Source organism: Anser brachyrhynchus, assembly GCF_964034855.1.
Source record: "Anser brachyrhynchus genome assembly, chromosome: 9".
Taxonomy (NCBI): domain Eukaryota; kingdom Metazoa; phylum Chordata; class Aves; order Anseriformes; family Anatidae; genus Anser; species Anser brachyrhynchus.
In genome coordinates this window covers 26,911,233-26,932,416 of record NC_137703.1, presented here as the reverse complement: position 1 = coordinate 26,932,416, position 21,184 = coordinate 26,911,233, and the positions used below count along the sequence as shown (strand labels likewise).

The following is a 21,184-nucleotide window of genomic DNA, read 5'->3' as shown; positions in this document are numbered from 1 at the left end:
CCACCATCCTCATCATCAAGCACTCTCGGAGCTTTTTGTATTGAAGTTGCCATACAAATGTAGAACATTACTGTTGTACAGACAGGAACTGTTAACGAATTCCGGTGCGAAATGTGGCTTTATTTCACGTTTCTTAATCAAGCACTTAAAGTGACAATGCTGACAGTATCCTGGTTGATGTTTAACGCTGAGTCCGTCCTCTGCGTGTTGCCGAGTCCTGTGGAGAGTGCGGGCCGGCGCTGAAGTAAGTCCATGGCAGCAGCTTCGCCTCGTCACGCCGGGGCTCCTCCTGTCCGGCGGTGGCGGTCCTCTCCTCCTCCTCCTCTTCCTCCTCCGGCCCGCCGGCGGCCCTCCTCCTCCTCCTCCTCCTCCCCCTCCTCCTCCTCCTCCTCCTCCTCCTCCTCCCGCTCCGTCCCGCCGCTCACGGCTGGGCCCCGGGCCGGCCGCCGCGGCCCCTCCCGCCGCCGGGCGCCCCCGGCCATCCGCCGGGCGGCCGCAGGAAGGCGTCCCTCAGGCGGGCCAGGCCGGGGCCCAGCTCTCGCGCGGCACGGCGGGCGCCCAGCTGGCCGCGGCTGAGGGCGCTGGCGGTGAGGCGGGCGGCGGCGCGGATGGGCGGCGCCTCGGAGAGCTTCTGCACGAGCCGCGGGTCGCTCAGCAGCGCCAGCAACAGCCGCCGCAGCACCATGCTCGCACCGCGCCCGCCCCGGCGCCGAGCGCTCTCGCGAGAGTTGCCACCCCCTCGCCTCCGTCCCCGCCCCGGCGGCCGCGGGTCTCGCGAGAGCCGCGCCGTGCCCCGCCGCCGGCAACATGTGCTCGGGGGGCAGCCTCAGCATCCTGCGCAGCGACTCCTACGTGGACCTCAGCCAGTACCGCGACCAGCACTTCCGGGTGGGCGGCGGGAGCGGGGCCGGGGCGGGGGGTCACCTGGCGGCCGGGCGACGGGGTGGTCGGCCGGGTGGCGGCGTGACCTGGCGGCCGAGTGACGGGGTGGTCGGGAGGTGGGCTGCCCTGGCGGCCGTATTCGGGAGGTGGGCTGACTTGGCGGCCGTCCTGCAGGGCACCCGTTATGACCAGGAGCGGCTGCTGCGGAAGAGCTGCACGCTGTATGTGGGGAACCTGTCCTTCTACACCACCGAGGAGCAGATCCACGAGCTGTTTGGCAAGAGTGGTGACATCAAGAAGATCATCATGGGGCTGGACAAAGTGAAGAAAACCGCCTGCGGGTTCTGCTTCGTGGAGTATCCTTGTGCTGGGGGCCCTGGGTGGTGGGGGAGCTACTGAGCACAAAGTGACTGAGGTGTCCCGATGTGGGTGCCCTGTCCCTGGAGGTGCTTGAGGCCAGGCTGGATGGGGCCTTGCCAGCCTGATCTAGTGGGTGGTATCCCTGCCCTTGGCAGGGGGTTGGAGTTAGATGGGCTTTAAGGTCCCTTCCAACCCTGTCTATGATTCTGGGCAGCATGGCGGGTGGAAGGCAAGGGCCCTTAGGCTCCATTCAGCCTGGTGCTTCAGCCTGGGCTCCGGCAGGCAGTCCAGCTCTCCAGGAAGAACCTGTCCTTGGTGCCCAAGGGAAGGTGGGTTCCTTTAAGTGTGAGCACGTGTCTGAGGGTTTTTGTTGGTACATTGCATGGCTGGTGCATTGGCTTCGGCCCAAAGTGTCACTGAGGATCGCTCTGTTATGCTGAGGTGATGGTGGTTGGATGTGACAGGAACACGTGGGGATTCTCTTTCCTTGCTTGGTAACATACCTTGGTGCTTCAGAGGGAGAGTGTGGCTCCACAACTTGATCCAACGTATGTGCTTCTGACATGCTTGCATTCCTGCACATTACTCTGATTTAATGTTAGTTTTCTTAGCCCCTGTAGCTTCGTAAATGGCAGGCACCTTTAAAAATATCTGAGCAGGAACCTGATTCAAACAAATACTTGGTTTTGCAGCTCATGGGATATATTTGTTCTTTCCACATGCTGCAATTAGAAGCCTGTTTTTTTTTCTTTAACTTACTCATAAGATATTATGCAAGAGGAGATGCTGAAAATGCAATGCGGTACATTAATGGAACCAGACTTGATGACAGGATCATAAGGACAGACTGGGATGCAGGCTTTAAGGAGGGTAGACAGTATGGTCGTGGAAGATCAGGGGGCCAGGTAGGTTGTTGTACAGTCCAGTTTTTAAAGGACTGGTGATTTTGCAAAATAATTGCTATTTGAATTAACACACTCAGAACAACTTAAGAAACAGCAACTTCAGGTTTGTTGTTAAAGATAGTAATATGCGTTAATTCTGAAGACATTTTGTCTGTGGTGATGATATCCACTAAGAATATGTAACTTTTTTCATGTATTTATTTCACTGAAAGTACTTTTAAAAACTTGTCGGCTGTCTGGTGTAATGAAGCCCAGAAAATGTGAGACTGTCAAGAACACAAAGGATGGCACTTAGCTTACCTAAAGTTGAACAGGTAGCAGATGCTTTTACTGCTGAAAAATGAGACTAGCCACCTTCACTTTGTCTGTCTTGATTAATTATGCCCAATTCCTTTAAAAAGGAAATTTGTTTATGTGGTATTGTGGGCTTCTGCATGACACACTTTGTCTTCTTTTTTGTCTTCTCAGCTTTTGTGGACACTTAAATACAGTGGTCTCAGTTTGGCTATATAGTCTGATGGTGTAATAGTTCTTGAGAAATAGATAGTCTTATGGTGCAGTAGTTTTTCAGAAAATATTTTTCTTTATATTTTTCACAGACTTACTTTTGTTTGTTTTTTTTTCTCCTTTGTAAGGTCCGAGATGAATATCGACAAGACTATGATGCTGGAAGAGGTGGCTATGGCAAAACCGTTCAATGCCAATGAATAGTAAATGACTCATCGGCCTCGCAGGAGAACTAAATCTGCATTGTAAATGTCACGAGGCACAAAGTAGGTCTGTTGCACACAAATTTAACATAAATAGAATTTCACAGGAATATTCAGTGTTCCTGTAATCACATAGAATGTTCAATATCTCTTCCGTTTTAATACCAGGATTCAAAGAATTGCAGAGTACATTAATACAGAGGACCTGGGAGCAAGGTTTTGAGCAATAGTATGCATGAGACTTTGGTCTCTGGAAGTTGCTGTAACTCTTTTGGAAGAAACAAAGGTTTAACAGTATGGTGCTTTTCTTTTTCCCTGGCAAAAACTTGATTATTCTATCACCGGATTTTGTTTACATTAGTATCACAGGGTGGAGAGGGGTCATAAAGGAAGATTTATGCGTGTTTGAGAGATGAGAGGAAAAGGCAGGACCTGAACAGGAAGTGAAGTTCCGGTTTCCAGGGAATACTTAAAGATTTTCTGAGATTACTGATTAGCAGCCTTTTACACTGATGCAGTTCCTTTGTGGAGTTAGCACACATACTTGGAGGGCCACAACAAAGCAATTCAGGTTGAGCCCAGGAATCATAAAGTGAGAAGCAAGCCTAACAGGTAGGAGAAAACAGACCCTTTCAGTCTTCTACAAAGAATAATGCGATTGCATGACATGGCATGATTCAGAACCATTTTGCTTCATGGGATACAGGGAATAGCAAGTGCAAGAATTACACTACCAGTTATTTTCATAGTTGGAGTAGTACTATTTTGCTCTTCTCTGGTAGCTCTCTACAGCCTTACTGTTTGAGGAACAGTATCTTTCCTGTGACTACAAGGGTGGCATGGAACCAAGCTTTTACAGTTTACCCCATCCCTGCTCCCTCCCTGCCCTGGTCAAAATGGGGTGTTTGGGGAACTGTATGTATAATGAGAAAGTTTGTTCTCAAAATAGATTTTCTGTTTGAGAAAGCTGATTGCAGATAAAGGTAAGAATAAAAGTTAAACAAACAAACAAAAAAATGATTGATTTGGTGAGGAGCCTTACATTCTTCCAAGCATGTGGTAAGACTGGTAAAAGAATTGCAGGACTCTAAAGGTTTGTGTTTGTTTTTTTTTTTATCTTCTGGATCTTACTAATACTGCCAGTACATGTCTACAGTACAATATCCCATGACATAGAAAAAAAAATTAGGATCCCAGCAGGTGTGAAATTGAACTGCTGAAATGGTAGGGTTTGAAAGAAACTGTTACAGGGTTTGGGATTTTTTTGTTTTGCCTTTTATGGACTTCTGAGTTCTTTGGAAACTGCAATACATCAAGTTTTGTCCAAATGTAGTGTTGTCCATGACTTCTTAAACTCTTCTAAAATATCAGGTGTGTAAAATTTGACCGTTACTAATTGAACATGTTGTTGGAAATCTTGATGTGTTTCTATTTTACAGTTCATCAAAACTGTGACTGTAAATTGGAAATGCAGTGGGGTAGAATGGTAGTAAGACTCCTTTCTTAATAAGTGGGTGGGCTTTTTTTGCACAATAGTAAAACTAGATTGCATAGATTAAAACTAGATTTTCAGAATTACTTGATGCTGGTCTGCAAACATGACTGAACAGGTTGTCTTTTTCTATATATTGCATTTGATGATGAGCTTACAGCCTGTAATCTGCTCTAGGAAACCTCTGAAGTTTATTTTTCACTGTACCAGTTTTGTATGAAAATCTGTGTTAACAAAACTCTTAAGTCACTTTCAAATAAAGCTGCAACACTAAAGTGGATTGTTATTTCTTAAAATGGAGTCAGTGAAAGAAATGAGCTATATTCGGACTCTTGCCCACAACCATCATTCTACTATCTTTTAAGATGGAGAGAGGGAATATTCCTTCCCTTTGACTGGGTTTTGAGTCTTGTTCTGTTCTTAAGTGAAGATGTTTGCTTAATGCTCTTCATTCTGGTATTTTTTGGGTTACAGAACAGAAATGAGTTAATAGTATTTAAATGTATGTGAAAAATAAAAAACAGAAAATGAACCTTACTCTGCAGTGATTCACCAAGCACCACAGAATGCAAACGAGCCATGTTACCTTCCTGAGAGACCTGCTTTTGAGATACATAAGCTTAATTGAATAAAGCATGCCAGTAGGCAAGGGCTGATGCACACCTGTTCAGTTTTAGGTGGTGCTGTGTTTAATGGTCAATGTTCGATGTGGTGACTAGCAATGTGAGGTAAGTCTTAAAAAAGTTCACATCTGTTATTATTGTAGCGATAATCTCAGAAACTATACAGCTTAACAAATGAAAAACCACGAGTAAGTCTCTAGAAAGAAACCTCTGTATGTGATACCATAAGAAAGACAAATTCTTGTTTTAATCGAATTTGTTTGGATCAAGCAATATCCTTCAGGAGTTAGGTGGTGTCTAATAAAAACATCCCGTCTGTACTTCTGGCTGGCTTGCTGAATACAGTAACAGTGCTATGTGGCTGTGACTAGACAGCATGCTTGAAGGGGCTGTGCTCTGTGTGTTGTGTTTGTTTGGAGCAGCAGCTCTGTTACATGTCTGTCTGCGTTGTACTGAATAACATTTAGAAAAGGCTTAGAACTTCTGACATTTGACTGCAGTCCTTATAAGAAAAGCTAAAGCCTGTCTTCGTTAGGGGATCCTGATTCTCTCTTGTTTTGCCTGGTGATTGGGAAGCCAGGTGGTTGGAAGTGACTTGATTTATTCCTGACCTGTTTCTAATGAGATGGTGGGGGAAGGTTATAATGAGTTAAAATGATTTTATATTGCTTTTTATTAGTAGTATGAGGCTTTCAGATTTTTGTAATATGGAAGTAAAAAGTTTTAATGTGAGGTCTTCTATTTGGAGAGGTATCAATCAATGGGATTTAAAAGCACACGGACATACCGTGTAAAGTCTTAGTATCTCAAAAGAAGATATAGAGGAAAATGCTTGAACCTGGTTTGATTTTTGCATTCCCCGATACAAATCAGGCATGGCTCTGCTGAAGCTAGTGTTTTATAACTGAAGTCGTAAAACTTCAATGTGGGGCTTGGTTAGTTTTCTAACATGCAAATTCATTGTGATTAGGTTCTCTTTTAGAAGTGCAGACTCTCTAATTTTTTTTTTTTTGAGAAGATAGTTCACTCTGATTATATACACTTTCACAGAAATGTAAGCTATATTAGCTTTTCTAAATACTTGTTCATCATAACTAGGTATGTTCATGGAAATGTATCTGTAAAGTAATACAGCAGCTGAGGCCTAGGAGTGGAAGCTTAGACACATTGATGAAAGAGGGGATTGTTAAAAATTAAGGTACGGATGGCTTTGGCCTCTTCTCTCTTGTAAAGACTCACTGAAGGTTGATTTACATGCCTGTCTTCTGGCAGTTCCTACTTAACATTCCATCCAGTTACATTTTATTTTCTGTAGCACCTTATAGTTAAGGATTGGGCAAAGTCTCTTACGTTTCATTCTAATTTCTCATTGAATGATCTAGGTCAGGAGAGTCCATAACTGTAGCATTTGTATGTTGAGGGTGTGTAACTTCCTGCACTCAATGTTTGTACCACGAAGGTTGTGAGGATGTGTTGCGTCCCTGTAAGTTGAACATGGTTACAGGAAGAAGACAGTTTGCTGAACTCCTTCTTAAACCTCATCCTGAAAGAAAGAGAAACTTGTTCTTGTGTATGTGTTCCACAGTTTATGAAGATGATCTTTCTGCCACCCTGCTTCCCAGCCTACTTTCAAAGACAAAGATGCACTTTACGTAAGTGAATGTTCTCCAAGATTATTTTAGATTCTAGCTAAAGACTGGGAGACAAAGGGGGAATTGCGTATCCAAACTCTTCTTTGCAGCACTTACTAATTGGTATGTTTGGATCTCACACAAATCTTTCCCTTAGCAGAGCCATGAATTTTGAATTTCAAACATTTGACGAGCAGCAGAAGGAAAATGCCAGATGGCTCCCTCTAGTGACCACAAAATTAGTGTGTGCTTATTTTCTGACATAGCCCACAATTGCTGAAAGCTGTTTTGCACAGCATGCTGCGTGTGGTACTGTCTCGTGATTTTGCTTTCTTTTGTGTTGTAAAAGTGGACAAAAAGCCCCGCTAATTTTAATCTGTAAACCTTCTTTCAAAGTGGGAGCAACTAAAGGTCAAAACTGTATCCCATTGCTATTTCTCTGATAAAGTACAACTGTGTTTTTGGTTTTTTTTATTATAATGTGTTTTGCTATATTCTTATATTCAACACAAAATTGAGAAGTTGTGATTGCTTCAAGCTGGCTTTACTTCCTGTAGAACAATATTGGTTCGGTGTGGTGTCCTGGAAAGCAGATGCCCACTTACCTCTGTAAATTCAGCCACAAAATTCCACTCCCCTGTTCAACAGACCTGTTCATAAGGGTTCAGTCAAGACACCTCAGTCACCTCCTTCCCACACCCATAACCCTTGAATGCGATGTGCAAAGTTTGTATATTCTCCAACAATTAAGTTCAATAGGTTTTATGCCAGTTGATGTCCATGTAAGGGCTGTGGGATTTGGTACTGGAGGAAGAGAAGACTTCCTGATCTGTGGTTTGTGATATGACTCAGTTCTATGGATTTTGGTGTGTATATTTGTTAATTACTTAATATGCAGTAGTACATTTTCTAGTTTAGTACATCTGAAAGGCTGCAACCAGTGTGGACTTTATATGGAATACCTTCAGGGACTTTTATTTTCTTCCCCTCCCCTAGCAACCTCCTAAAATTTTGCCAAAAGCACTCCTATGATATTAAAGGGAGGTTTGACTATTATATTCCTAATCCAAGTTTTACAACCTCCTACTTACTACACTTGCTATAACTGTGTTCCAGCAAATTCATGTGTGCCATAAATGTATTTTTCAGTCTCTAGCAGATTATGAAATAAATAAAGTTCTGTACTAAACATAAGGTAAATGTATGTAGCTTGTCAAGGTACCAGACAGGGTCTTACATGTCAAATTTGCTTATATGGATTTAGAATAGTCCTTCAAGCACTTTGCAGACTTTAATGTCCTTAGAGTGTCTCTCTGGGAAAGTGTCCTTTATGTTACATGCTTTTTTGATCTAAGGCATAAGAGGAGTTATGCTGAGTGTTAGAGAAGCCTGTGCTGGTTGAGGAGTTGAACCTCTTGATCTCCTGCATACAAGACGGTCTTTCCTAACTGCACAAATGTATTTCATGACACAGTAACGTGAGTGTAAGGAGACCAAGAAAAACGTGCAGTACAGTTCTCACACATGATTTGGAAAGATGAGCAATGCTTGCAGGTTCAGTTCTTTTAACCCATTTTTTCAAAATAAATGTCTTAAAAATGAAATAAGGTTCTAGCAAACTGAATTCTCTTCATGCAGAACTGGCATTACGTGCTTCATTTTAGTACCTTCCAAAGTAGTTGCAGGCATATATGGTACTGCGTCTGATAGTACTGACATACCGCTATATAGGCTGGGATCAGTTGAGTCAAGCCTATGTTTACAACCCTCTCCTTTCACTTCCATCCCTGGAGCACCTCAGCCTGGATTTCCAGTGGCTGCTGACAATTCACAGTACTCAATGTGAACAAAAGCCCATGGAGGGGCTTTTCACATGTATCCATCCCTCTGCAGGTTGGAGAGTCACAGTGCATTTCACCTTTTGTGTGGTGGCTAAATTTGGCAGAAGCAGTAACCTAAGAGTGCACAACTGAATGTAGATTTTGTTCTTCTTGTGTGGAAGCCAAATATGAGTTAGTCCTGTGTTAACGGTTTTACTCCCTTGAGTGTACAAGAGCAGATAGGTGCTTTTGAAACCCACTTGACTGTTCAGAAAGAGCAGCAGTTCTGATTGAACATTCCTCAGACTCCCAGAAGCTTTCTCTTCATTCTCCATTGCTCTTTGTTGCTTACCTAAAACCTGCTTGTAGTTTATTCTGTTCCCTTCTAAGGAAGTCCAGACAAAGCCAGCTGCTTCTGCCCTCACAGGAATATCTACCACTTTCTCAGAGCCTGGATGAAGGGCTGAATCAGGATTTCAGAAGCCAAGTTGCGTAGTAAGAAACTGAAATAACTATAGTCGAGAAACTGTGAGTTAAACATTAGTCAGTGACTGGGAAAATCATCTTCAGTGACTTGTGAATGAGCGTGTTTTCAGGTATAAGACTATATCTTAAGTTACTTTGTTGTTTTTAATTTCATTTAAGTTAGAGGTATCTTTGACTTTTTTTTTTTTTAGGGAGGGTCATTTATTGATTCCTCTGGGATCAGTATTTTTCAATAAGGTTCCCCAATTCATTTCAGCTATGATTAAAAGACACTTTTTCCTCAGCACAATTTAAAAACAAATGGAAAAAAATGCTATTTTGTTATTTCTCCAATTACATGTAGCATAAATATCAACGTAATTTAGCCTAATGGAGTCATTTGTAACTAAGTTTCTGGACATTGAAATCTTTTCCCATTGGCACCAATCTTTCCCCGCAAGCCAACAATTTAAGAAGGAGATACTGATATTATAGTTAAAATAGGTAAGAATGTATTAGGCATTAGAAAGCCATACTTGTCTTCAGATCTGTGACCCACATTTAGTTTGAATTGCATTAACTTGTGTCGGTTTTCTGACTTTCTTTTATTAGTTTAAAATAACAATCCTATTTTTTTGTGCTGTGTCGTTATGCTTTCTGTATGGGAAATTTTTCTCAAGTTAATTTTGCTACTCTGTTCACCTTAATTTAATTATAAATTGGTGCTTTTTGTTGTGTGTTTGGTTTTGTGTAATACCACTGTTTTGCAACATTTTAAATTGCTTTTTATGAAAACAAACCAAAAACCCTGTCAGCTTGTCATGCTGCCACAAGATGTCATGAGAAGGTGTGTCTCACTCCAAGATGCTCTGAGTCCTTGGCAGTCAGATAAGTTGAGTGGTTGTTCTGGAACGACGTGTTCTGAAAGCACATCATTTCACCATGCAGCAAATGCAATATCTTCTCTTCTTGAAGAAATTCTTTTTCATATTTGGACAGTCTCCGAAACAAGAGACTGGTGACTGATTTAGTGATCTTCTAAAATACCCCAGAGTAACAGAGGTAAAAGTGCCTTATTGCTGAGGTGTAGCATGCTTCATACCAGTGAGCACTGTAGAACTGAAGAAGGGTTCTGCATGTCTGGTTGGGAGGGCGACACTTTGCCTACATAGATATTAAAAAGTGAAAAGATTCCTCTTCGTGATTCCAGAGTAATCTTGGAAAAGAATGGTGGGTTTAGTTTGTATCATCTTTTGTGTTTACTATCTATGTAATCAGCGTGGCTCTCCTTGTTGATAACAGTACTGGATTCTCAGGAATATTCATGGATTTTAGCTGAGAGTATTGAATGAGGTCAGTGTAACTCCAACTGCAATAGAAAACATTTACTCTCATGAATATGAATGAACCTAAAGCATCACAAGGCTGTCCTTGTTACCAAAGTCCGAGTTGTACACTAAAGCGCTAGGAGGAACAGATGGATAAAACACACGTTTCCTTTTTTAGGAAAATGTTCCCTGCTTGTTCTGTCTATCAACACGTGGGGCAATAGGGACATAGAAACATGTCAAATTTTTTAGTTTGCTTCTAAAAATGCTTTTTAGTTTGCTTTAGTTTGCTTCTGCCTCAGGTGTTTTAGTGATCATGGTTCAGTTTCTGGCTTCCTGAGGGCAGCAGGAGTTCTGTTGTTGATCTGGGAACAGGATGTGTATCACCTACCTGTCCTTGATAGCTTTTGCTTTGGTAAGTATCAGACATACTTCAGCCATGTTTCAGAACTTGTGCAGCTATTAATAACAGCAAAGCTGTTTAAGATATATCTTATCTTTATGTCCATAATTTTTTCTTGTGTATGTGTAAGATGGCCCTTATCTGGACCTAGAACTCATTGAGCACCGACTCTTTGTCACACGGTTATTATCTAACCAGTTCCTTTCTTGGATCCTTTTCCAGAAATCTGTTTACCTGTGTGCAGATGTTTGTGTTCTTTCATTTGTGCTCATGCTTGGACATCTGGAGCTGCAAATTTGCCACACAGGCTAATTTTGCTGTCCTACAAACTCACACCTCTCTAAGTTTGACTAACATCCTAAAATCTTTTTGGGATAGAAGCAGTTGCTTTGTATGTTCATATGTATGTGACCGTGGAGTCACATACAGACAAAAACAGATAGTCTTATTGCATGGGCCACCTCTGCCTGTTGATGTATGGTGAATATCCTAAAAGATGAATAAATAGATTAAGAATGTATATGCATTAGGTAACTGGTGAGTATACTTGCACTGACCTCTTTTGGTCTAGCATGTCTTCCATGAGATAGTCTTTTCAAGAATCAAGAGCAATATTAGAGGGATAACACGGACTAAATAAACATTAACATGGATTATTTTAAAATTACTGCAGGCAGATGAGTGATCCCTTTTCTTTAAATTTATGACCAGATGTATGTCCGTGAGCAACCTAAGAGTATTTTGGGTGAGCATCATGCCAAAGGTACTCCGTGTAAATCAATTGCGTCTTTCATTTCTCCTTTTGAACTGCTTTGGCAATGCTCTTACTAGACGCAGCCAGGGTAAGGCATATTATGAACAGCCCAAGGTGAGTGCTTAGTAGCACTTAAGGGAATGAGTCTTTGGGCTACAGATACTGGAGAGTGAGAAAGTAAACCAGATGTTCAAGTAATTCTTTCAGCCTTAAATTGTTTTATGAGAAAATGGCTGCAGCTAACATGCCAGGGGAACTCTGTCAAGAGTGTGTGGGAGCAGTATTGACTTCTGAGCTATATCTCAAAGTGAGTCAGAGACGCTGAGCAAAACAACTTCACAAAAAGTAATCACAGCTTTTTAGTAGGAGAGATTCAACATCCATCAGGGTAAGTGTCCAAGATCAGTTGCAGGACAGTATTCTCAGAATCCAGGGCCGTGAGGGCCAACAAGTATTAGTCAACGTACAGAGGCTGGCAGAGAAAGGCCTTGCTTCTGAAGAAGGCAGGAGGCTGGCAGGATGTGAAAAGTGAGGGGAGATTCCAGCTGTTTTGTGCTAATCCAATATCTCAGACTCTAGACATAAAATGGTCACCAAGGCAAAATTAATGAAAGATTAAAAGAGGCCCTGTAGCCTGAGTAAATACATGGCGTCCCTCAGCAGTCTCTGGATGCAATGCTGATTCTGTTTGATCATGCATTTTTCCCTACATATATTTAATTGAACTAAAACTCGTCTGGGACTGAATTCGTTAAGATTAATTCATTCCCTGTTAGAAAACAAAATCACTTTGATGTACCTGAGTGAGTGGTTCTGTTTCTTGTGCTCTGTGAATCGCCTTCCTGGTTGAGCCAAGTAGTTTGTAGATGACAGTGCTCCACGAGCAGTGCACACCACAGAAGGCATAGTGCTTTTCCTTTTTAATGGCTATGGCTGGCACCTGGTCTGTTCAGGAAGAGATTTTCTTAACAGATTTTAAGTCTAGGAAAGATTAGTATGTTCTGTGGGTATACTGATACAGCCACGCAGATTTTAGTTTGGGTTGAAGTTAATGTGAGGGTAATGGAATCTTTCAGTTCTTGATACTTTAGTTCTTAATAATTTCAACTGAATATTTTAGTGCACTTTAAAAAAAAAAAAAAAAAAAAAGCAAAATGCACGGAGGTCTAAACCAAGAAGTCAAGTATAAGTATAGGGCTTTTATCAAAAGCAGTGTTTTTTTAAGTTCTTAGGTGCAATGGATATTCTAATTTTAAAGTGTTGTACAAATTCAGTTTGTGCTAAGAACAATATATATGTACATGTATTCTTCATTGTATCTAAACATTTTTATTGCTGAGTGTGTTGCCACAACTGTTGACTGTGACGGTATAACATAAATAGAGATATGGGAGACCAAAACCACAAAGAAATAGCAGTGACAAAAGCTAGAATTGAAACGTTCTCTATTCAGCTTTCCTTTTAAATGGAGGAATATGTATTCCACTTTTATGAAGACTATATCGTTGCTTTTCAGATATGATTCAAAGATACATATTAAAAGAAGGAAAGTATAAAACATCTGTGTCATTAGGAATTCTAATTCCATTTGAAAAGGAAATGTTCTATTTATGAACCTTGCAGAAAGCCTTTGCGTCATGAACAGCATTTCCATTTGTAGGAGAAAAATGTAAGAATAGTTTTCTGCAAGTCAGTATAAAATGATACCTTTCAAAATCAATTTCTGGTGACACTAAAATCACTGAAAAATTAACAGAAGCTATGTGGAAAATAAGATAAAAAAACATGCAGTGAAATTCTAGTGGTTTTTCCAGTATTCACAGCTTAGTTTTTGAACGGAATTGCTGTTGATTTTGGTAGGCCTGAACTCCTTAGCTGAACGTACCCCAAGGAGAACCTGCTTCCTCCTTTTGCTTACCCGAGAATGGATGAAGGGTGACTTCACTGACCTCGGTGGCATCACTATGCATTCTAGAAAGTGGCTGAACAAAACATCTGCTGTTGTTTGTGAGTGAGATTTTTTTTTTTAAGAGGAGAGAATCTCAGATTCTGGATTTGAAGGTACTATAAACCTGGACATTAGAACATTTCTACTGCATCCTTTGAACACTTGAATTTCTTAAACTTCATGTATGTGAAGTTATTATCTTTATGCACTAAACAGGGGCATGGTAATACCAGTGACGAACGGGCTATTTGCATCTACTGCTGTATTTATGGTCTCATAATCTGAGAATGTTTAGCATTTGCAATGGTGGGAAGGGGACCATGCTGATAAGTACAATTACATGTTAACAAAGTTCAATTTATATGTTAACAAAGATGCCAGTGTTGCATCACAGCATGTTTGCCTTTCAATTTGGTTTGTCATTTTTAAAATTTACTAGCATTTCTTGGTTGTTCTAGCAGGTTGATTAGGTTATGGATTAGCGGTGGTAGGAACGGTGATGCTCTGAGCTCTATCACTTCTGGACACAAGCTGGTTAATCACTGTGATGTTGAGCTGTACTCTGTGGCCTGATCCATGTCAGCAGCAACATAGGGATCTGCAGGATGACAGCCATTCCTCCTGAACTATTCTTCTTTTTCTTCCTTGCAGTCTTTATTGTGATTCTTATGGCTTATTTTATCAATGTATTAAAGAGAAACATGAATATTTTATTTTTCCCCATGAACTCAGGAAACTGGGAGTTGATTTTTATATTAAAGCAATGTGATTCATGCTTTCTTTGAGGAGGTCTGGAGTTAATCATCTTAGGCCTTCTTTTAAATGCAGAAATTAAACGCTTTCATGTATGGCAAGAAGCTGGAGTGCTTTGTTTAAAAAAGATTTGAAGGAAAAGTTTTATGTATTTTGAGATATTTCACTATCTCACAATATATTTTCCTATTTCCCGGGGATGCAAGCCCACTCTCCAGAGCAACATTTGGCACTTTCCTCTCCTCTGGTTGTAAAAGACTGTGTATGCAGCTGTAATGCAGCTGTTAGGAGTGCAGTGGGGAGCACAGAGGCAACCCGCTTCACTGGGCCACATCTGTCCTTAGAAAAATTCAAAGTGACAGGAAGCGTACTGAGGCCATATGTCAGCAAAGCAGTGTTCAGAATGGGCTGAACTGCAAGCACAGGTTTAATGTCTCACAGAGATTTTGAGGCTGTTGTGTCTGGATCATTAAGAACAAGTTTCATTCTCTGAATTACCACTGTGTGTCAGTAGCTGTTTGAGAACTTTGAGCAAACTGGGAGATATCTGCCCTGGAAGCATGTTTAACTCTTACAAAACTGTCTGGATTTACTGTACTTCATTTGGTTTTGTGTGCAGTTACCTGCTTTGCATGTTAAAGAACCAAGAATTTGTATAATGCTGCTTTTGTCAGGCCTTTGCAGCTGTGATCTGTACTGATGGGACATTTCCTCTGTGAGTGGTCTGGTATCTGATACCACTGCTGTGAGAGCTGGCACATGGACAGTACATTGTCTTCAAAACACTTCATCAGTTCTTAGTCCCTTTTAAGTTTTGGAGCACTGAAATTAATTGACTGAATGCATTTGGCTAAAACAATAGCTTTATATGAGAAAGATGCAACTTTTTGATGTGTTTCTTAACCAAGAAAACAGAATGCTCCTTTTCTAGTTATCTAATCAAAGGAGCAATATAAATCAATTAGAAGCTGTTCATCTCAATCCTTAGCTGCATCAGGTCAACATCCTGCATCCTCTCTGCACTCTCCCTTCAGGTACGTATACACATTGATGAGATCCCCCTGAGCCTTCTCTTCTCCAGGAAGAACAGTCCCAGACCTCTCAGCCTCGTCTCGTGTGACAGATGCCCCAGTCCCTCTGCCTTTAGTAAGGGGTATATGAGGGCTGAAGAGTTAATCATCTGTTTGTTTTTTTTTTTCCATGACTTTTTGTCATAAACATAATTATGATTAAAAATATTCTTAGATGCTACAAAATTACAGTGTGGACTTAGTGTTCACAGTAAAGACTCAGTGTAAAATGTGCAGTGAAAGAAAGGTTGAAACCACAGATTGTTTGAGAGGTTGGTTCTATTTACATTTTTACATTCTGGGGTCCAGAATATTCACTGTTTCTGTACAGACTTATTTGGTTTTATGAAAACAAGAAAAAGATTCAGTCTGGAGAACACTGGAAAGTTTTCTTTAGGGTTATTGAAAAAAGGTTGCCGTTTAAAAATGTCAAAATGTACCTCCATCACCCATGTAATGCGTTTTTATTTCTTATCCTGTCTTTCTCCTGTTTATTTGTAAGAACCACTTCAAAACCAAGGAATTGCTTCTGAGGAACTCTGATGACATCTACAAAAATATATTATCCATCAGTTTTGCTTGTGGGTTTTCTGTTTTTTGAAATCAGTGCTGAAATTTGAAGCATTGTGACTTGTTGCTTCTGCTCTGTTTTCTTTTAGTGTCTCTGTCCTAACAGCTTACATGCTAGCAGCATGTCTTCTCTGCTTAAATTTCTCTCTGTGTATTCTTAGTTTTATGTTCCAAGCTGCATAGATCATATATGGTATAACACGTGTGATTGCTGTTCTTTTCTGCATTTCTGTAATTTGACCAGAGTTGCTAGTGAGTGCTGCAAAGAGCATGGAAATCTTACTTATCACTGCCTTGCTGTGATCTGGTTTTGTGAAGCTCAGAGCTAACAAATGAGTGCCATATTCTGCCTTGTAGTCACAGTTTTTAAGTTAGCTGTGGTAACCCTGACACTGTTGGAGCTGCTGGGTGCAGTGACCTGCCCCTCACCTGAATTTGTAATGGTGTTTGGTTGCCTGCAATCTTCCTAAAAATGAATGGTGCTGAGCATCAGCAGTTCACTTCCTAGCCAGCAAAAGGCCTGTGATGTTTTCCAAAACAATACAATTTTAGTCAGGATAATCCCTGGTTGATTGTTAGTACTTAGTTAAAAATAGCCAAAAAAAAAATTATATTCTGAATAATTTATGTTCCTGCTCTTTGTAACGTTTGGCTCTGGTCAGTATGTTCTGTTCGCACCCTGTGCTATTACTGGTAATGTTGATTATCCTTCTCCCCACTTCTGTTGCAAAACAGAATGACATGTCTCTTTACTAGTACGTGCTACTTTCACACATGGGTTCTGTTTCATCGGTGATCAAGAACAGATGCATTGGTTGTGTGCGTGAGGACTGGTTTAATCTGGCTACTGCTGGGCTAATTGGAGGGGGCTAGTGGATGTGTTTCTGTGCTGGAAATAAATATGAACAAAAGTGTTGTTTTAGATTGGACCTTGCTACCTCTGCTAATTGTGAACTCTGCACCAAACTGATCTCGGCATCTTTAACCAGCGGTGTGTGGTTTATTGCTGTGCTCTGCTTAGTCTTACGCTGAGCTTGTGGCTGAGGTATCTGAGTGCCTAGAGCTAAAGAGGAGTTAGTTTTGTGCTCTACAGTTTATGCACTTTTATTATTGTATTTTCTCTGCAAACAATTAATGGCAAGTGCTGCTTTTTGGTATTTTGCTTGTGTGGGACATAAAATCATAGGAGAGTTTTTAAAAATCTAGTCAAATAATAGCATTACTATAGACAGAGGTAGGAGGTGGTGCCCGATACACTGTAAATATCACGGATGATGTTGTATTCTCTTCCAGGAAGTGTAAGAGAGCACAACATGTAATTTCTTTTCAGAAATGATTCTCAGAGGCAGGTAAGTTGCAAAGGCACGTGTCTTTTGTCAAAACCCCGGGACTTCCCTGTGCTAGTTCACTATCAGACACTAGCCTGAGACAAACGAAGGAGCCAAAAGGTAAGTGACGTAAAGATAGTGTGTGTGCCATGATGTGTCCTGTGCTCCTCCAAGGATGAGAGCCAAAAGAGGAGAACGCTTAGCTTGTAGCCTCTGACAGGTCTGAATTTGGTTATTTTCTTGGAGAAATCTTTTCTCTATAGCATGCATTTCACAGCCTGTTTTGAGTGCATCTGTTCAGGGACCTGCCAAAAATAGTGGTAATTGCAGGAGTGCCAATGGACAGAGCAAGTCTCTGTTCAGAGCTTCTAGCAATGGCTGAAGATGGGATGGGAGATCAGGCAGGTCATGTCTTGACCTAAGGCTTTTCTCCATCTTTCTGCAGCGTGGACCATATTAGCCAAGCTCCAAACAGCATTAATAAATGCCAAACACATTTTCTGCAGCTGTGTGAGAAAGCTGCCCAGAGGGGCTATTTATCACTCTTACCAACTTTGAACCAATCAGGCCCCCGTTACTCGTATAGACAATTGATCAGCAGAGGCTAATTCTTCACAGCTTCTCTTGAAAGAAAGAGTTAATCATTTATCATCAAACTTGTTCTTTATGGCTGTTTACGATTCTCCTGCTAATGACAGTAGGAACATGTGGGGCCCCAGGAAGTACCAAGACTGAGAATACTGGGAGAGATGCTATGGTGGTGAGTGTGAGAGCCTTGAACACGTAGTAGTGTATAGCACTGTTTGCTTTATGAAGTCTTGGTCTTTAAAACTAGTATTAATTATAAGCTTCAGCACTGAGTTCAGGTAGGACAAGCAGTGACCTCGGGTCCAAAGGAGGAGATTTCAGTGGTGGGGCAGATCCAGGGTGGGTTTTAAGACAATTCCAAGAACGTATCTCAGCTAGCATCATTTTGGAAGTATGTGTTGTGAACTTTTCCTTGCTACTGTTGCCTTTAAGACAATGAATGTTTGGATGAAAGTGTATTTATATAAATCACCTAGCCATCTTCATTATGCTTATATAAGTATAAGTAGGCTGTATATGTTCTAATGCACTGCCCATTTGCTCTGTGTAAAAATAATTTTAATCATTAAAGCAGCCTTCATCTTAAATTGTTTAAGCTTCTTGTGGAGACTATTAAAGTACAGACCTGAAATGGGTCACAGAATCATCTAGGTTGGAAGAGACCTCCAAGATCACCGAGTCCAACCTCTGACCTAACACTAACAAGTCCTCCACGAAACCATATCACTAAGCTCAACATCTAAACGTCTTTTAAAGACCTCCAGGGATGGTGACTCAACCACTTCCGTGGGCAGCCCATTCCAATGCCTAACAACCCTTTCAGTAAAGAAGTTCTTCCTAATATCCAACCTAAACCTCCCCTGGCGCAACTTTAGCCCATTCCCCCTTGTCCTGTCACCAGGCATATGGGAGAATAGACCAACCCCCACCTCACTACAGCCTCCTTTAAGGTACCTGTGGAGTGTGATAAGGTCGCCCCTGTGAGCCTCCTCTTCTCCAGGCTGAACAATCCCAGCTCCCTCGGCTGCTCCTCGTAAGACTTGTTCTCCAGACTCCTCACCAGCTTCGTTGCCCTTCTCTGGACTCGCTCAAGCACTTTGATATCCTTCTTGTAGCAAGGGGTCCAAACTGAACACAGTACTCAAGGTGTGGCCTCACCAGAGCCGAGTACAGGGGGACAATCACCTCCCTAGCCCTGCTGGCCACACTGTTTCTTATGCAAGCCAGGATGCTGTTGGCCTTCTTGGCCACCTGTGCACACTGCTGGCTCATCTTCAGCTGACTATCAACCAGTACTCCCAGGTCCTTCTCTGCCAGGCAGCTTTCTAACCACTCATCACCTAGCCTGTAGCTCTGCTTGGGGTTGTTGTGCCCCAGGTGCAGGACCCGGCACTTGGCCTTGCTGAAGTTCATACGTTTGGCCTCAGCCCATCGGTCCAGCCTATCCAGATCCTCCTGCAGAGCCTTCCTACGCTTGAGCAGATCGACACACGCATCTAACTTGGTATTGTCTGCAAACTTGCTGAGGGTGCACTCGATCCCCTCATCCAGATCATCGATAAAGATATTAAAGAGGACTGGCCCTAGTACTGAGCCTTCCCTGGGGGACTCCACTAGTGACTGGCCTCCAACTGGATTTAACTCCATTCAACACAACTCTTTGGGCCCGGCTACCCAGCCAGTTTCTAACCCAACGAAGTGTACGCCAGTCCAAGCCAAGAGTAGCCAGTTTCTCGAGGAGAATGCTGTGGGAAACTGTGTCAAAAGCCTTACTGAAGTCATGGCAGACCACATCCACAGCCTTTCCCTCATTCACTAAGCGTGTCACTTTGTCATAGAAGGAGATCAGGTTCGTCAAGCAGGACCTGCCTTTCATAAGCCCATGCTGACTGGGCCTGATTGCCTGGTTGCCCTGCAAGTGCCGCGTGATGACATTCAAGATAATCTGCTCCATGAGCTTCCCTGGCACTGAGGTCAAACTAACAGGCCTATAGTTTCCTGGGTCTACCTTCCAGCCCTTCTTGTAGATGGGCGTCATAGTTGCTAGCCAGCAGTCAACTGGGACCTCCCCTGATAGCCAGGACTGCTGATAAATGATGGAAAGCAGCTTGGCCAGCTCTTCCACCAGTTCTCTCAGTACCCTCGGGTGGATCCCATCTGGCCCCATCGACTTGCATACATCCAAGTGCTGTAGCAGGTCGCCAACCATTTCCTCGTGGATTATGAGGGCCACATTCTGCTCCCCATCCCCTTCCACCAGCTCAGGGTAATGGGTATCCAGAGAACAACGTGTCTTGCCACTAAAGACTGAGGCAAAGAAGGCATTAAGCACCTCAGCCTTTTCCTCATCTCTTGTAACTAAGTTTCCCCCCGCATCCAGTAAAGGATGGAGATTCTCCTTAGTCTTCCTTTTTGTGTTGATGTATTTATAAAAACATTTTCTGTTATCTTTAATGGCAGTATCCAGACTGAGCTCCAGATGAGCTTTGGCCTTTCTAATTTTGTCCCTGCACAGCCTCGCAACATCCTTATAATCCTTCTGAGTGGCCTGCCCTCTTTTCCAAAGATCATAAACCCTCTTTTTTTTCCTAAGCTCTGTCCACAACTCTCTGTTCAGCCAGGCCGGTCTTCTTCCATGCTGGCTTGTCTTTGGGCATGTGGGGACAGACTACTCCTGAGCCATTAAGATTTCCTTCTTGAGAAGTGCCCAGCCTTCCTGGACTCCTCTGCCATTCAGGACTGCCTCCCAAGGGACTCTGCCAACCAGTGTCCTGAACAGCTCAAAGTCTGCCTTCCTGAAGTCCAAGACAGCAGTTTTACTGGTCCCCCTCCTGACTTCGCCAAGAATAGAGAACTCTACCATTTTGTGGTCACTCTGCCCAAGACAGCTCCTGACCACCACATCTCCCACCAGTCCTTCTCTGTTTGTGAACAGAAGGTTCAGCAGGGCACCTCCCCTGGTAGGCTCACTGACCAGCTGTGTCAGGAAGCTATCTTCATGCTCTCCAGAAACCTCCTAGACTGCTTCCTCTGAGCTGTGTTGCATGTCCAGTATATGTCTGGGAAGTTGAAGTCCCCCATGTGGAACTCACCTGAGGACGTGTCTGATGTCCCATATCCATCTTTACTATAAAATGCTTCATTTAACATCAGTCTTCTATGCCATGTTTATCACTGAGATGAGCAAAGGGATTTCGTCTCTTTTCTGGTAGATCTCAACCTTTCTTTTTAGTAATAGAAGGTAAATTCATCTTGTTGCAAGTTTTAAATACACCACCACACTCAAAAGGTGAACTAGTCCCCTGGATCAGAGCACGTGGTCACATTGACCTAACTGAGCTGCAGCACGGAAGAATCTGGCCCGCAGGACACTTTAGAAACAAACAAACAAAAAACCAACATGGGTATTTTCACACACTGTTTAACTAAAATTTAGATTGCATCATGCTTTATTACAGAGTGGAAAATAAATTTGCTGATTGTCTCTGCTACTTGTAAACATAATTCATCTTTCTGATTTGTAAACTACACATATTAACTCAGATATAATGCAT

General features: G+C 42.2%; 2 protein-coding genes across 2 annotated transcripts; one reads left to right on the top strand and one right to left on the bottom strand.

Annotated features, from left to right (window-relative positions):
* Positions 1 to 99: 99 nt before the first annotated feature.
* On the bottom strand, positions 100 to 702 carry NCBP2AS2 (NCBP2 antisense 2 (head to head)). Its single transcript, XM_080603931.1, has one exon. The coding sequence runs from the start codon at positions 683 to 685 to the stop codon at positions 422 to 424; it is 264 nt and encodes an 87-aa protein (XP_080460057.1). The 5' UTR covers positions 686 to 702; the 3' UTR covers positions 100 to 421.
* Positions 703 to 729: 27 nt separating this feature from the next.
* NCBP2 (nuclear cap binding protein subunit 2) lies at positions 730 to 4,624 on the top strand. The gene is made up of 4 exons (XM_080603928.1): positions 730 to 888; positions 1,057 to 1,238; positions 2,009 to 2,147; positions 2,783 to 4,624. The coding sequence occupies exons 1-4, from the start codon at positions 808 to 810 to the stop codon at positions 2,852 to 2,854; spliced, it is 474 nt and encodes a 157-aa protein (XP_080460054.1). The 5' UTR covers positions 730 to 807; the 3' UTR covers positions 2,855 to 4,624.
* Positions 4,625 to 21,184: the final 16,560 nt, after the last annotated feature.

What these genes read in the sequence shown, in the direction of transcription:
- NCBP2 (XM_080603928.1), top strand. Translation starts at nt 808, where the DNA reads ATGTGCTCGGGGGGCAGCCTCAGCATCCTGCGCAGCGACTCCTACGTG. An exon ending in ACCGCGACCAGCACTTCCGG is followed by an intron (nt 889 to 1,056) that starts GTGGGCGGCGGG and finishes GCCGTCCTGCAG; the next exon opens with GGCACCCGTTATGACCAGGA. An exon ending in GTGGAAGATCAGGGGGCCAG is followed by an intron (nt 2,148 to 2,782) that starts GTAGGTTGTTGT and finishes CTCCTTTGTAAG; the next exon opens with GTCCGAGATGAATATCGACA.
- NCBP2AS2 (XM_080603931.1), bottom strand. Translation starts at nt 685, where the DNA reads ATGGTGCTGCGGCGGCTGTTGCTGGCGCTGCTGAGCGACCCGCGGCTC.